At 38.5% G+C, this 17,083-nt stretch overlaps 2 protein-coding genes across 2 annotated transcripts in view; one reads left to right on the forward strand and one right to left on the reverse strand.

Annotated features, from left to right (window-relative positions):
* Window positions 1-803: 803 nt before the first annotated feature.
* Window positions 804-13,677, reverse strand: LOC107719128 (ankyrin repeat domain-containing protein 34A-like). Its single transcript, XM_016526480.1, has 2 exons — window positions 13,465-13,677; window positions 804-3,060 (listed from the first exon to the last, which is right to left on the reverse strand). The coding sequence occupies exon 2, from the start codon at window positions 2,959-2,961 to the stop codon at window positions 1,387-1,389; it is 1,575 nt and encodes a 524-aa protein (XP_016381966.1). The 5' UTR covers window positions 2,962-3,060; window positions 13,465-13,677; the 3' UTR covers window positions 804-1,386.
* Window positions 13,678-15,897: 2,220 nt separating this feature from the next.
* LOC107719152 (DNA-directed RNA polymerase III subunit RPC7-like) overlaps window positions 15,898-17,083 on the forward strand; it is a 5,078-nt gene continuing 3,892 nt past the window's right edge. Inside the window, exons 1-2 of the mRNA XM_016526520.1 lie at window positions 15,898-16,061; window positions 16,287-16,397. Coding sequence (XP_016382006.1) covers window positions 16,290-16,397 — 108 coding nt within the window. The 5' untranslated portion in view covers window positions 15,898-16,061; window positions 16,287-16,289. The remainder of the gene's footprint in view (window positions 16,062-16,286; window positions 16,398-17,083) is intronic.

The raw sequence follows: 17,083 nt of genomic DNA on the forward strand, positions 1-17,083 counted from the left end.
GAGGGAGTGTGCCTTAGGCTAGGGGTTTCTCTCTCCCCCTCCACTGAGTGGGGTCAGGGTGGATCTGTGTGGTTTTGGATGGGCTTTGTAGAGTTTCTTTGGAATTTTGAGTTTCAAGAATTGCACTTCACTTATTTTGTATCACGTTTAAGAAAGATAAACGACCCATCCAAAAGCCCTGAAACATGCAGTTTGTTTAACTGGTACAATTTTGTTTTTAGTCATATAGCTCTTTAAATGCTTTTATGTTAATTAATTCCTGTGATATTTTATTGCACTTTCATAATGCAATAAAATGTTATTCAGAAATGTGTTCATCATCTAACACTATCATTTGTTCCAGGAATATTTAGCAGTCAGCCATCTCCAATACTTTCTAGTGTACATCCTGTGGAAAAAATCAGGTTGCCATTGCTAAATTAAAAGTCAAGGACTCAAGGACTACAATTCTTAACCTTCAGTGCAAAACAAACACGCAGAAATAAATATTGCATTAAAAAGACTTGAGCACAATTATTTACAAGTAAGTAAATGATCACCTTTAAATTCAATTTTAATCAAATTACTTGAATCAATTTAGCTGTACTGTAATGGCTGAAGAAATTAATTTTTGAGTTTTCAACTTCACTTGATGTTGTTACCAAAGGAAAACAGATGGATGTGCATTTTTTCAGGAATATTAAGAGTATTAACCCAATTATTCCACAGGATCATCACAGAAAAAAATTACAAACAGCTTGTACCCTTATTGGGTCATCTTTGTACCTTATTTACCTCAAAAAGATGCATAGTAGTACCTTAAGGGTACATACCTATGAACTATTCTAAGGTACAAATATGCACCTTTTAGGGGTAGATAAAGTACAAATTTGTCCTTTTAAGGGTAGTGACCCATCAACAACTAGCTGTGCCCCTAAAGGTACAATTTGGGCATATTTGTTTTCAGACAGTGCACAACATTAAGAAGGCTGATAGCCATAACAGCGCTAATACTTAGAGAAACCTGTAGAATACAAAATCTGTGAGGTTTCATCTGAAGGTTGCAGCAATTTCAAACACCAACAGCACTTCCACTGACACCAATGGGTCCATCTTCAAACATTCTTGATGATCAAGGAATAATCCCAAATAACATTTGAATGGTCTCCAAATTTGGAATAACTGATCCTTTTTATGATCTTGAGTAACCGTGACTCATTTTCACTTTCATTGTCTGGATTTGAAGATGGTTTTGTCTCCACAATGCATATTTTTGATGTATGTACTAAGTTCTAAAGGAGCTGAACTGGACCAGAGCATGTTTGCCTCAAAGATGATGTAGATGAACCCAGTAATGAAAACTCTCGGCCAGCACTGACTCTCTCTCATTCTCCTTCTCTCTAGCTCTCAATCTCCATTCATCTCCATCACCTTTTCTGTGAGGATTTCCCGGAAGGTCGAAAGCTGCTTCATCTGCTCCGTCTGCATCGAGTGTCGTCTCATCAGTTTCTTCTTCATCTTGAAGTCTGGTCCACGCTTTGGTGACGATGGCGCGACCGGCAGCAGGATCTTGCTCCCTGAGTGAACGGGAGAAGTGGGCTTTCCGTTGGCACGGATATCAGGAATGGGTCGCTGAGGGTTGACGTTGAGAGGAGGAAGGAACCCAGGTCTTGTGTGGGAGATGTGGTCCAAAAGGAGAGTGCCTGATCCCCGCCGTTCCAACAGTCCTGTTGGCCGCCGCCGCATTGTCATAGGAGACACCGAGTTGGGAATGCTCTCCAAAGACTCTCGAGAAGAGCTGGTGAGCAGTGACAAGGGAGAGGCGTTGTACTTGCGGCGCTCCACTGAGACACGTCCAGAATCCGGAGATCCCGGGATGGAGGCAGGGCACAGGTGGGTGTCCGACTCGTAGTGTTCCATGCGGGTGAGTTTGGGGTGTGGTAAGCCCCGGATCCCTGTTGGTGCCTGAGCCACACTGTCCTGAGTCTCAGGGGCCGTGTTTCGACGATACAGTGACTGGTGCTGATGTACTTTATCCGCCCAGGAAGAGCCACAGAGTGCTGCACAGTCTTCCGAACAGGACCGGTCCATCAGCTTTGGAGAAGATGGGTCATGGGTCTCTATACTGTGCCTTCGGGACAGGAGAGGTCTGCCAGGACCAGAAACTGTCATCCCATTCATCTCCGAGACCAACTTGTCCTCCTCGGCTAAATCGCCCTCTATCCGCTCCGCTCTCTCAGCAAGTACTGAAGGAGCCACCAGACCCCATGGCTCAGAGTTCAGTCTTTTCAGAAGCTTACGGGGTGGTGGTCTCCTCTCCCCTTGTGGTCTGTTCGAGGGTAGAGGGAGTGCTGAAGTCACGGCAAAGCTGAAGATACCTTCCTCCTCCTCACCGGGGGCAGAGCCTGAGGTATGGATCTCTACCTCAGATGGAGACATGCAAGCAGGGGAAAGCTTGTCCACTATACCTGGAGATGGTGGGGAGTTCAGGTATTGTTTGGTCTTTTTAGTGCCAGAGGGAGATGTATCGGTGGTAATGATGATGACCTCTTTACCTTTGGCTTTGCAGGCATCCAGCAGGACCTGAAGAGTGTCCCTGTCGCCCTTATTGATGGCGTGTACGAGTGCAGAGGCCCCAGAATAGTCTTTCAAGCTGGGATCGGCGCCATTTTCCAACAGCAGCGACACCACCTCTTTGCCTGCCTTTTCTGCACACGCATGCATCAGGGCGGTCCGACCCGATTTGTCAGGGATGTTTGGGTCTGCTCCCTTCTCAAGCAGGTACTTCACCATTCTCTGCCGGGTCTGTAGATCATCGTATCCTGCCAGACAGGCCGCTATGACCGGCGTCTCCCCTCGCTCGTTCCCTTCATTGATATAGGCTCCGCCTTCCAGGAGCAGGCGAGCGAGGCGGAGCTTGCCCTGGAACACTGCTTTCAGAAGGGCATTGCCCTCCGTGTGCAAGGCCCCTCCATCACCCATGATGTCTCGCTCTCCACCTCTAGAATCCCAGAATCCCCCACCCCTCTCCTCCTCCGGCCTCAGCAATGTCGGGACATCCCGGCTCAGATTCTGGTGAACCTGGAACAAAAACAAATAAAAGTGTTTTATCATAGGGGTTGTTTGACATCTGATCAAACAACCTTTTAAATTGATCTATCTATCCTTTTAAATGAGGCTTTGTGAAGCTGACATTTAAAGATTGACAACCTTTGCTTTTCTAGTTAACTGTTACAGCTATATTTATAGTTATATATTTAAGAAATAATTACATGTAGGCTATATATTCATATTTACATTTACATTTAGACATTTAGCAGATGCTTTTATCCATGATTTTTTATCAAAATCAACAAAAGAGCAATGATAAGCAAGTGCTATAACAAGTCTCAGTTAGCTTAATGCAGTACACGTAGCAAGGTTTTTTAAAAATCATATAATAAATAAAAAGAAAACAGATCAAATAGAAAAAGAATAGAGCAAGCTAGTGTTAGAGGCCTTTTTTGCGTTTGTTAATCAGAAGAAGTCAGAAAGTCAGAATTATAATTGTATAATAAATAAAAAGAAAACAAATAGAATGCAAAAATATTAGAGAAGCAAGTGTTAGTTGTTTTTTTTAAGAAAACAAGCAGTTAGTAAATAAATAGAGAGCAAGTCTAAAAGGGGTAATTTTTTTTTTTAAATAAAGAATAGAATTAGAATAGAGAGTGCTAGCTATAGAGGGTCAAATAAAGTGAAGAACGTGGCAAAGTCGTCAGCTGTTAGAGTTGATGAAGGAGGGGGAGGAGGAGGACAAAGGAGGGAGGAAAATGTTTTAAAGAGCATGCGAGAGTTAGACGAATTGTTAATTTTGTTATGATAGTATGTCCTTTTAGCAGTGGAGACATTAACAGAGAAGGAAGAGAGGAGTGACTGATACACATTAAGGTCAGTAGTATTTTTTAAATTGCGCCACACCCTTTCAGCAGCCCTGAACTTAGAACGATGCTCGCGGAGAACATCAGACAGCCAAGGGGCAGATATATATATATATTTATATAATTTATATATATATAAATATCTATACAGATATTTATATATGATTTATATTTATACATATAAATCCTATATATTGTTGTGACGAGAGGGGCGGGGCCGAGAGCCGTGGGAACGGAGCGAGGCCGGTGGAGTAAATGCTAATGCGCGACACCTGCGCCACTCACCGGTCTCGAGTCCCACGGAGGACGACAGTGTTGGACGAGAGAGGACCAGGCCTGGATTTTATTTTGTGTTTTGTGTGCGGCAGTCGTCCGCAAGGGGCTGCCGCTTTACTTTCATTTTGTGTTTGTTTATTTTATTAAAGTCTTTAAATGTTCGCCGGTTCCCGCCTCCTTCTTCCCGTGACTATGAACTTTGTTACAATTGTATACAGTAATATAAAGTTATATACAGTAAATATACACAGTACACACACATTTATTATGTAAACATAAACTTTTATTTTGGATTCTATTAATCGCGATTAATCGATTTGACAGCCCTAATTCAAATGCAATTCTGAATTGGAATTTAACAGACATTCTCTATACAGTTCTCAGATCAATCAAACAAAGTCTGAAATCTCAAATCATTATTTTAATCAGACTCAATCCACAGCATTCAAAACTCTCTAGTTTCTCTATATTGTCTCACTAGTAACATCCAATGCATTAACTAAAGTTAATGTATGGAGCCTTAACGTAAAGTGTTGCTGTCTTACTCAGTTGTGTTCTGAACACTGTGTCCTGTGGGCTGACACTTTGTACAACCCTGTACTCTTTAACACAGTCTCCTCTCCATCTTCTCTGTAATGAAGGCAGGAGAGGGATCATAATGACAGTCCAGTAAAGAAAAGAAAATTGAATTCCTGAGTGGTGCAAAGAGCATAAAGACATGTGACAAGCTCAGTCAGCACTGCATACATACAAATGATTTATGACATGCATTCATCTTACACACAGATACCAGGCATTTACTAACACAAAAATTATGTTGTTCGAAATTATGTTTCTTTTGGTATCTGATGTATTGCAAGGTATGCCAAATAAACCATATTTCCAATGTTCAACAATTGTTCTTGACAGTACAGGATGTTTTTTGGACTGAAATTTTTTTTGTGTGAGCTGGTGATAGTGTGGATGATGATCCTACTTTTAAGACCAATAAAAACTTCATACCTATCCCATGCTTTCAGATGCACATTCTCCCTTGATCAGAAACCTTCCCATCATGCTATGTATGAACTTCATGGAACGTGAGCCATCAGATCATTACACTAACTATCTTGGTAAGATGATTAGAGCAAGCGACAGGGGGTGTGGCAGGAGGGCATCCAGTCCAATAACAGCATTATTAACATGCTGCAGCCTTCGAAATCAGCTTGAACCTATTTGAAATTCAATGAGCCCAAATCACATAGCATACTGATACAGGCACTGTAAGGCAGAAGCCCCGCCTCTTCTCAAACAGAAACTGATCAATGAGCTACACAAATGGGGAGGAAAGGAGGATGAAATTGGTTTGACTACATGTTGCGGTCAATCATGTATTGTTATGGAGGGTCAGTGGGGGAAAGGAGAAACTAATTGCACATGGTCAAAACTTAGATGTTGTACTGAATTTTCTTGCTATTTGTGTTCCTATTCCTTCACAGTCTGATTAATTGAAGACATGGTGACTCTTACTCTTCCATATATAATTTGTTTGATTAATTCCTAGTGGTCTTCCTCTCGCTGCGCTCCTGAGCTCTGGTGATATAAAGCAGCGATATGCAGAGATGTACTGGGACTAAAAAAAGCCATGCTGACCCAGGACAACACATAACGGATAACAACCCACTACAACTGAACTACCATTCAAATGCTTAGGGTCAATGTTTTTTTTTTTTTTGAAAAATGCATAATTTTATTTAGCAAGGATGCACTAAATTGATTTTTTTTTTTAATTACAGTATAGACAATTACAATGTTTAACAAACTTTACATTTTTTTAAGAACCCTGAAAAATGTACAGTGGGTACGGAAAGTATTCAGACCCCCTTAAATTTTTCACTCTTTGTTATATTGCAGCCATTTGCTAAAATCATTCATTGGCTAATAAATTAACGTTCTTATATACACTGAAACTAAACTGCTTTGATAGGCTTTAAATAAATGATATATAAAAACAGCACAATTATTTAAAAATCAGCTTTTTGATACTAATTAATTTGACTTGTATAGTATGGTTTCCTAACCATATGTTCAGTCTAGAAAGTGACGTGATGTGCTGCACCCAGTGCTGCTTTACTAAACGTTGCCTATATCATCTGTGTACACCAGGATCTGTGGCTTAAAAGAGATGGCCTGAGGATGGAAAAATAAATGTTTTATATTTTTATTTTATATTTTAACTTGGCTTCAACATCCCCAAAATCGGCCAGCCCCCAGAAGAGATCCCGTTGCTCCCTATAGTCTATCTCTGGCGATATGAAGAACATTGGGAACGTCAAGAGTGTGTACAAGCTGTGCAGAATTCACATCCTCCTGCATCACACCAACACACCCACAGACCCCGAGCTGCTCCTCCTGCCTGCCTTCTTAAGGAATTCTCTGTCATTTCCGAGCCAGCTCAGCCCAGGAAAGCAAGAGGAACGCTATTTTTGCATACTGATTATGGGAGGTGGAGAGGAACAGGGAGAAATGAACTGTTCTTTGAAAGTGTAATCGCAAAAAAAATCAGTCTTTAAGAGGTCTCGGGGATTCGAGACGGCGAGGTTAATCTCCTGTCTCACACACACGGGGCAGCATGGATGACTCATCTCCATGATAGACTCACTGGAGAGATGTGGCAGGCATCGTCTCTCAGGAGATCAGCCTGTGAAACCCACAGGCGTCCTTACATGTATCCTGACCTGACATGTGCATTGTGACCAGCCTGTTTTAAACGCTCCAGTGAGAATTAAAGGGGGGAAAAAAGAAAAAGAGAGGAAAATAAAATCTGTCTTCATTTAGGGTACATTTACATAACAATGATGTAAGCTTTTCCTTCACGTTTTTAAAAAGGTTAGATGACAACAAAACGATCCCCATTCAAACATATCCGCAAAAATGGCTGTATTATGCATGCCAGGCCAGTAGTTGGCACTTTGTAAATAAACACTACGCACCTGCGCACATATGCATTCCTATAGACTGAACGTGTAATACACGTGCTGATGTCACCATTTTTACAAATTTGCAAATTTGAGACAATAACGGTATCGTGTTCAAAAATTTGCACATTGAAATCTGTTTTCAAATATTTGCATTTTCAGGCCCCCGCAACGCTGTTGTTGTGTATGAATGGCCAAAACACAAAAAGTTTTCTGTTTTTAGTTGAAACTGGTGTTGTTTAAATACCTCATTTAAAACCTTCTATTATAGAACATATTTAGAAAAATGTCGTCTTGTTTTTTTCATCCATACAATGAAAGTCAGTGATATCCAGTGTAGGTTGGACTTGAACATTCTTCATTTTTTTTCCAGCATACAGAAAGAAAGTCATATTGGTTTGAAACGACATAAGGGTGAATAAATGATGATACATTTTCATTTCTGAGTGAACTATCCCTTAAAGGACATCAGCCAGGGCTTTTGTTCTAGATAATTTGAAATGTTTTAAAATATTTAAAAATGTAAGCTATTTCTGTGCTGTTTTTCACGGAAACAGCATGGCATTGTATGCAAATATTGTTGGCTCAGAGACAAGTTGCTTATGCTAAAAAGTTGTTTTGGATAAAAGCGTCTGCTAAATGCACAAACGTAAATGTTAATGTCAAGACCTTTATTTTGAAGTTTAATTATATTGCTCTTGTCTGTGATCATAATGTCATAATGTGATGTGATCTTAATCATAAGTCTGTGTAAAAACATTCCTTAGACTTTGACCAAGTATTCAGTCACAAACTCACAATGTGTCATGATATTAAGAACCAAAGTGCAGTTTATTTTGTGAGTTTCATTTCCGTTTACATGCACAGTTTCCTATGTAGATAGCTTTCTAGATTTTGGAGCAGAGCTAATATGTACGGATATATGCATAAAAGATGCATACAGATATGTATGTATGCAGCTACTGCAATTCTGCTCCAACATCTGTGTTTTCTAAATAATAAATAATGTGATAATGTGATGTGATCTTAATCATAAGTCTGTGTAAAAACATTCCTTAGACTTTGACCAAGTATTCAGTCACAAACTCCCAATGTGTCATGATATTAAGAACCAAAGTGCAGTTTATTTTGTGAGTTTCATTTCCGTTTACATGCACAGTTTCCTATGTAGATAGCTTTCTAGATTTTGGAGCAGAGCTAATATGTACGGATATATGCATAAAAGATGCATACAGATATGTATGTATGCAGCTACTGCAATTCTGCTCCAACATCTGTGTTTTCTAAATAATAAATTGTACTCTAGTGCAGTTTGCATACTTTATAGATACTCTAGGACCACAAGGGTTATTTATACAAAGACTGATTAAACAAGCAACACCTGGTACAATTCAGGGAGGGACTGTGAACATTACATTTGCCAGATGCTTTTTTGCAAAGTGACTTATGTTGCATTAAAGATATCAATTTGATCAGTTTTGTCTTTGACCCCACAAAACACAAGCGTAAAAGGACTTCAAAATAGAGGTCTTGGTGCTAAACGGAACAAGACCTGCTTGGAAAAAAAAAAAAACATTACAGATGTCTGATTCTTCAGTTGTGTAACTCCAAAATGGATGTTATGTCACACATGACATAATGAAGATGCCATACTTACCTTTTCCACTCTCTTTCAATTCATACAGGTGGACAAACAACTGTCATCATCTTTCAATCATGTCAACATTTCTGTGGCTTTGTTCAGACGAGCAGTATTTCCAACTCCAAATCTCTTTCATTTTTTTGTAGCTTGAACAGCACAAAAAAAACATGGAATAATTATTTTACAGACCTAATCCAAACCAAATAAATGATTAAAGATTAAATAGATATCTTTAAATAAAAGATTAAAGATTTAAAGGCATATTTATGAAAGTAGATTTCATTCAATTGGATTTTAATACATTTTTAAAAATAAATAAAGGTTCAAAAAGTGATGCCACAGAAGAACCATTTTTGGTTAGGTATTTTTAAGTGATAAAAGAACCATTTTTTACTAGTGTGATTGTTTTACTTTTTCCACTAAAAGAAACTTTTGTGCAATGGCAGCGTTCTATAGATGTTAAAGGTTCTTCATGCCAATATTGATGCCAATAAAGAACCTTTATATTTAAGAGTGTACTTGTCTGCAACTGTGTCTGAATTTACTCAGGATAAATAACCAGCGGGAAAATATTGTAGACAATTATGCTTAATAAATTGAGAGAAATTAAAAATGAGATTTATGGATTTATTGATTGATATAATTTATCATGTAGCCCTATGAGCTTCCATAATTGATTCTCTTATTTTCCTGTTTATCACTGTGAAGCTGCTTTGACAATCTATGTATAAAGCGCTATAGGAATAAAGGTGACTTGACTAATTTTTTCTTGCATCCATTATGTATTGAAGGATGTCAAGATGACCAGTCAATATTTGGTGTATGTGTAAATATATCAGATATTGCCTTCGCTGTTTGAACATGCGCATCCAATTTTAATCACTTGAAAACTGACAGACAAGCAGACAGCTCCCAAGATTGAATCTGATAGATAAATCGGATTTATGTGCCATCTGAACAAAGCCTTTGCTCTATGGATCTTTGAGTGTGTACAGATCAGTGTAGTGGAGAGTCGTTCGACATGACCAAAATAAACTTGCCAATTTTGCAGCATGTTGAAGAGCACTTGGAGAGGGTCTGCGTTTCAGCGCCGCACCGGAGGAGGGAGGCGACGTACCGAGCTGTCTTGTCGGGACAAGTCATATCTAATTCTCTATGCTCTCCCGACAGATGATGGAAATGAATATCATGTCTTCATTCTCACGCCTCTGAGAGCCCCCACCCCTGGCTTTCTGTTTTACGTAACAGCAGTGTGTGTGTGACTCAAGGCTGCATCTGAGGTTGCACGAGGGGGCCCGTGACCAGAAGGGGCTGCGCAGTCAAGCGTTCTCACCCCACCAAGAGCGCCACGGTGCCTTTGAGCCACTGTTTGCCTCATTAGATCACACGGATCGAGGCAGGTGCAATCACCTTTACAGCAGCTGAGAGAACAGCATCCATCAGCGGTGCACCGATGACCCTTTGACCCAGTCGCATCAGAACCGCTGAGGCAATTCATCACTCACATTGGCAGCTTCAAAGAGAACCATCCTGCAGAGGGGCAATGAGATTATCTCCTTCATATTAAATGTCCTAAGTGTTCCCGACACGTTTTCTGAACTGCCGTTAATAAATTGAGAGAAATTAAAAATGAGATTTATGGATTTATTGATTGATATAATTTATCATGTAGCCCTATGAGCTTCCATAATTGATTCTCTTATTTTCCTGTTTATCACCGTGAAGCTGCTTTGACAATCTATGTATAAAGCGCTATAGGAATAAAGGTGACTTGACTCATTTTTTCTTGCATCCATTATGTATTGAAGGATGTCAAGATGACCAGTCAATATTTGGTGTATGTGTAAATATATCAGATATTGCCTTCGCTGTTTGAACAAGCGCATCCAATTTTAATCACTTGAAAACTGACAGACAAGCAGACAGCTCCCAAGATTGAATCTGATAGATAAATCGGATTTATGTGCCATCTGAACAAAGCCTTTGCTCTATGGATCTTTGAGTGTGTACAGATCAGTGTAGTGGAGAGTCGTTCGACATGACCAAAATAAACTTGCCAATTTTGCAGCATGTTGAAGAGCACTTGGAGAGGGTCTGCGTTTCAGCGCCGCACCGGAGGAGGGAGGCGACGTACCGAGCTGTCTTGTCGGGACAAGTCATATCTAATTCTCTATGCTCTCCCGACAGATGATGGAAATGAATATCATGTCTTCATTCTCACGCCTCTGAGAGCCCCCACCCCTGGCTTTCTGTTTTACGTAACAGCAGTGTGTGTGTGACTCAAGGCTGCATCTGAGGTTGCACGAGGGGGCCCGTGACCAGAAGGGGCTGCGCAGTCAAGCGTTCTCACCCCACCAAGAGCGCCACGGTGCCTTTGAGCCACTGTTTGCCTCATTAGATCACACGGATCGAGGCAGGTGCAATCACCTTTACAGCAGCTGAGAGAACAGCATCCATCAGCGGTGCACCGATGACCCTTTGACCCAGTCGCATCAGAACCGCTGAGGCAATTCATCACTCACATTGGCAGCTTCAAAGAGAACCATCCTGCAGAGGGGCAATGAGATTATCTCCTTCATATTAAATGTCCTAAGCGTTCCCGACACGTTTTCTGAACTGCCGTGTGTTTAATCCATATCGTTTACTGTGGCATGTTTAGGTCTTGCTGTCATTTTCAATGCCACTCATGTCGTGGCAAGTTCGTTTTTCTCCTACACTTGGTCTGTAATGAGATGAATGACAACAAAACCACTTGACTCGACTAGACTGAGTGTTCAGTGATTTACAGAGATGAGAATGAATTCTCCTCCAATTCGATGGCAATCTGTGCGTCTCCTTTCACATAACTGCAAACAACAGCATTCCAATGCATTCTTCTTTGCCCTCGAACTGCAGATGTCAGAAATAAAATATGGTTTTATGCAAACAGAAAAAGCAACTTCATGTGATCAATGCAGAAATCTGATGATTTTTATACTGTCCAGCATATAGGGGATACGTCTTGCATTTAGGATCATTACATTCGTTTTTTCCATTGTGATATTGTTTTTAGGACAAATAATACATCTGATTATGTCTCTCTTATTGTTCCAATTACTCTTTCTTGATATTTTTCATTACTGTAAAATAGCATTTTTGTACTGTCATACAGTAAAAAATTATATTACAAGTTATACTATGCTTAAAAAGTTATACTATGCTTTTTTCAAAGAAGAAAGTTAAATTGTTTTTATAAAAAATTAAGGATAATAAACAAATAATCTACTAGCATGATGAATAAATAGTTTAAAAATCCTTGACATTTTTCTTTACTGTAAAATAGCATGTTTAAAAATAATGATATACAATGCTTTTTTTAAAACAAAACCAAAAAAAAAGCTTCAATTATTTTATTAAAAAAATCAAATCATGCAACAAATAATCCAATAGCATGATGAATTTTCACATGACAGTATTTTATAATGAGCACTTGGGTGTAAAATGTAACTGTCAAGAAAATCAACATTCTTAATCGTTTTAAAAATAGGCTTAATTTTCTAAACGCAAAATACAATTTTTTTTGTGGAGTGAAGTGTGACTGAGGCATCTTTTTGTATTTTTAGAAAGAATCTCCTTCATACCTTATACTAAAAGAATGTGGCATGGTATTTAAATAGTGCTTCAAAAAAACTACATGTCCAAAAACATGGTATTGCCATTGCTATGTTCAAAAACCTTGCCAATAGCATCATTATTGCAGCACAATGGTATTATTTCCTCCTAATATAACCAATATAATATATTCTCATGTTTTGATTCTACAAGTGGAAATATTACTCAAATCAAACGAGTAAATGCTGATTATATGTCGCTGTCCGCGGTGCTGAACGCCATTCGCAAAACGGAGCAGTTATAGATTTTGATGCGTTACAGACTCGATTCACACCGCCAGCTGCAAATATCTTCAGCTCAGGACTATTTTTAGTCTTGAAGCATCAAATTTGGTGTCTATTCACGTCAGCTCTCTGCCTGACGCAAAGCTTCAGTGTCCACAAATGAACTTCCAAACAGCAGACACACACTTCAAGCCTCCGTTACAGCAAACGAGCAGCAATCGCCACAGAAACGCTCATATTTTAAGTTTTTGCGAAGTGAGACAATGAACATTACAGGAGCATATACATCAATCTTAAACCTTCTCCTTTAGACATCCAGCAAATCTTCAGAGATCCTTTTAGGAAATGCCAGCAGATATTCAGTGTAACTGAGAATCCGAATTGCGGTGCATGAATTCGCAACGAACGTTCATAAAGCCTTATGAACAGCTGCAGCCACATGCACATCGTTCCTCCAATAAAACATTTGCTTTTAGCTTCAACAACTCACACCAAACGAGCAGCCAGCAACCATTTCTGATCAGCGCACATGCCAGCAAAAAATGATCGTTTGCATGCTTCACAACATCGAACGACTCGAAAATCGCTCTATAAAAGTGGTTTGAAATGTAAATAATAAGAAAGACAGTGCAATGGAATGTTAAGCTATCGCTGCAATATGAAGGACTGAAGTCTGCTTAATTATGGCCATGCTCAGCTGAGAATAATACAAAATATAAATGAAATAATAATAATTATAATAACAGTAAATGTTATCCTAAACACGAAGAGCATTTTGAAAGCAACATTTGCAGGAGAGTATCTCGAGAGAGGCTCACCGTGTATCTGCTGTCTTCACTCCATCAGAGCGGCTGATTTTAGCCCGAGAATCCAGCTGCTGTCTGCTGATCCCCGTGTCTTACATCCCCCACATCATCTCTCCTCCTGCGACCGAGAGTTTGGGAGACTCTGCGGGGGCATGGAGTGGGCAGTGAGCTGATGCGAGGCTCCCACGATCACGCACAGACGCACTGAGGTCCAGCTTCACCGAGCAAACCACTGACTGTTCACATGCACATGACCATCTCTGCTTTCCACTAGGGGGAAACTTATTCAATTATTTTAATTCTTTGATCATTTTAAGTTTATCCCTGGTTTTCTGATGCACCCCTGCATTTGTGTGCCATGGTGTGCTGTTTCTCACAAGCAGATGCAGAGAATACAATTTGATGCAGAACATTTCAATGAGTTTACCATAACAACAACAACAACAATATTAATAATAATAATAATAGTCTTGTCTAAGAAATAGACCAAATTTTACATGCTGTGATTTGATGCATGATAACATTTAAGCAATGTGTGCAAGTGCTTTACATAGTCAAGTTAAGGCTGCTCTGAGCAGGCTCTGTGCCTGCTCTAAATTCTGCATAAAGACACAATGGCGCATTAAACCCATGCAAAAATATAAAATATGCCAGCCTTGACCCACTTAAGCACCCAGTGATGAATGTAAATTATGCAGCATTTGTGCAGCCTTGTTGTCATGACAGAGCATTTATTTTAGAATCTTTTTTATTCATAATTTTATCTTTGAAGTACTTTAATGATATATTTGTGCAATCTGTGTAAATGCATGTACAGTATGCAACCTGTGTGCCGGCTTTGCAGAGTAAAGATGGCATGTATTAGGTCAATGCTAAAATGCACTTAACACACATTTGCAGAGGTGCATATTCTCCCTCAACATAAATCTGGATTTTTGCTTGCCTTTTTTATTTTTCATTTTTGGGGCTGAATATATATCAAGGCCCTCTCTGCAAGAAAGCAGGGGGTGTGAAACAATTCTCAGACTGCATAAATACTAATTCAGTGACTATAGCTATTATTGAACACAGTTTCTATGGCAACTGATTCAGTGGATTCCGACAGAAGCATTCCCACAGTGACATGCACATGCTGCAGGAGAGAGAAAGAGAGAGAGAGAGAGAGAGAGAGGTTTTATGTTGTGTTTTGTTAAAATGAGTTTACCTTATTGAAATGAGCTCATGCCTAATTTCTGTCTCTCATACTCACATATTTTCTGATTTTGACGGGGGAGGCTGTGAGTCAGCAATATCACAGTTAGTTTTCCTTTCATTATTTTTTTCTCTTTTTTAACAAATGCAGATTTAGCTGAATTTGAACTGTTTTCAGGTTTTCTAGAAAAGCATTTCAGTGCTGCGAGCAGCTTCGTCAGCACAGATTAGAATGGAACTGTTGTGATGAATATGGGACTTTTAGAATCTACTTTTAGAAAATAAACTTTAAAAAAAAACTTTTTTCACTCCCATTAGTTAATTACTTTTGTCTAATAAAAAAAGTCCAATCATACACATGCAACACATTTTTTCTGAAATGTCATGAACACACATTTCAAATATTTGTGTTTGATACTATTCTAAAATGTCATTTTAAACATTTTAAAATAAAATGGGTGACGTGCTAAGGTATTTTATAGCTAAATTTTATGTATCATAAATAAACACATTTAAATAATATTTTCACACTTTTTCTTCACAGTTTGACAAAATTCTTGATGCACAACGCAATGTTTAATCTAATTTTTCTTTACACATAACATGCCTCATATTTAATGACAATAATGCATTTCCCCAACACTTTTGTGTCCCTGGTAGCAAAGTACATTAACTCTGGAGAAAACTTTATTTTTGAGGCAAAATTGTTGGACATGATAGAAACATCTGTAGGATGAACAAAAAATTAATTTCATCCAGTTTTTTAGTAAATAATGCAATCTTTTTTTTTTAAAGATAACCATAGTTTCAAAGTAATAAATAGTTGTAGTAATAATTAATAATAATTAATATATTTATGTTGTTGCCTTTGTTTGTTTGTTTGTTTGTTTTTTACGATGGGAAGCGGGTGAAGGAACAAGGATGAAAAGTCATATTTATAGCAATATAATTGAAAGGCATAAAATATATTAAAGGGGTCATATGATGCTTTTTTAAAGATCATTAGTAAAACGAAGAAACGTACTGTATAAAATTTGTTAGTTTTAACAAATCAGCCCTTGCATAATGCAGATGAAAAAAATGGTTTTGCATTTGATCCTCCATCAGAGCTGTTCACTTTTTTTTTTTAAATTGAGTTGTTCGTTCTGCATGACTCATTTTGATTAGGATTGATTTAATTTAACGTCAGACAGAAGCGGAACCATAAGTGAACGCGCGCTCGTTTCTGGAAGGAACATTTTCCGCAGCGGGCAAAACAAACATGCATTGGCGGTTGATTTTACTGCTCAATTCTACAACAATAAAACCTGAATTTCCATGAAAACCAACTGCATGTAATATTTACGGATTATCTAATAAATGCTTTGCACAATGAAATGAAGTTATAAATAAAGAGGGATTTCATCGCTTTTTTGTCTGTGAGTGAGCGAAGCGTGTTTAAATATTACATTTCGGTCTTAAATACATAATTAAATAAAAACATATTTAGCAAACAATATCTACACTATGTAAAATATTTAAATCAGTTTGGTCTTAATGTCTATTTTTGCAGCGGAATTCGATATGATATAAATGGAATATGAAATAAATAGGCTATATCAGATGTATGATTAATAATGTGATGTGTGGTGATTGTGTCTCAGATAATGGCAGGAAGGGGCAGAGGGCAGCTCACTTTCTCTGTGGAGATTGTTGGAATCGGTAAAGGAGAAAATCTCCCTCCATCCTCCGTCCAGCCGACCCCTCTATTCCCTGTGAGTGTTTAAAGATAGAATAAAACCTCATCGAACTGATACTCATTATATTACATTAATGCACTTGGCAGACGATTTTATCCTAAGCTGCTTGCATTGTATTCATTCTTGCATTACCTGAGACTCGAACCCAGGACTTTGGCGTTGCTGGCATCGTGCGCTACTGTTTGAGCTACAGAAATCACAGCCAACGAAGTCCTCTCCTGTTAAACTGTCACATGAAGAACTGTGAACAAATAGTCAGTAACGAGTCATCACAACACAATATTATTTTAGAAAGATAGCACACGTTAATAAAAAAAATAAAAAAAAATAAAAAAAGAGCACGAGCAAAACATATTTACAAACATAAGTGCAGGTTTAAAATGATTTTTAAAAAATACTGTTGATAATTAAGACAAACGTGGTTGTTAGATAGCTCTGCCCTTCGAAGGGAGTAGGGCATAAGGATGCTCACTTCAGCTCTGACAGTGTGTGACAACATCTATGTGTAGCCATTCATCCACATTTGAACAGAGTGGACAGTGAAATTGCTGTAAATACAGAGTGATAAGGAAGAAAAAAAAATCAAACCTGCTTTAAAACCAAGGGTGTGAAGTAACGAATTACAAATACTCACGTTACAGTAATTAAGTAGTTTTTATCAGTAATTGTACTTTTTTGAGTAGTTTAAAAATTGTGTACTT

This window comes from Sinocyclocheilus rhinocerous, unplaced genomic scaffold (assembly GCF_001515625.1).
Source record: "Sinocyclocheilus rhinocerous isolate Xijiao unplaced genomic scaffold, SAMN03320098_v1.1 scaffold1084, whole genome shotgun sequence".
NCBI lineage: Eukaryota > Metazoa > Chordata > Actinopteri > Cypriniformes > Cyprinidae > Sinocyclocheilus > Sinocyclocheilus rhinocerous.

What these genes read in the sequence shown, in the direction of transcription:
- LOC107719128 (XM_016526480.1), bottom strand. Translation starts at nt 2,961, where the DNA reads ATGGGTGATGGAGGGGCCTTGCACACGGAGGGCAATGCCCTTCTGAAA.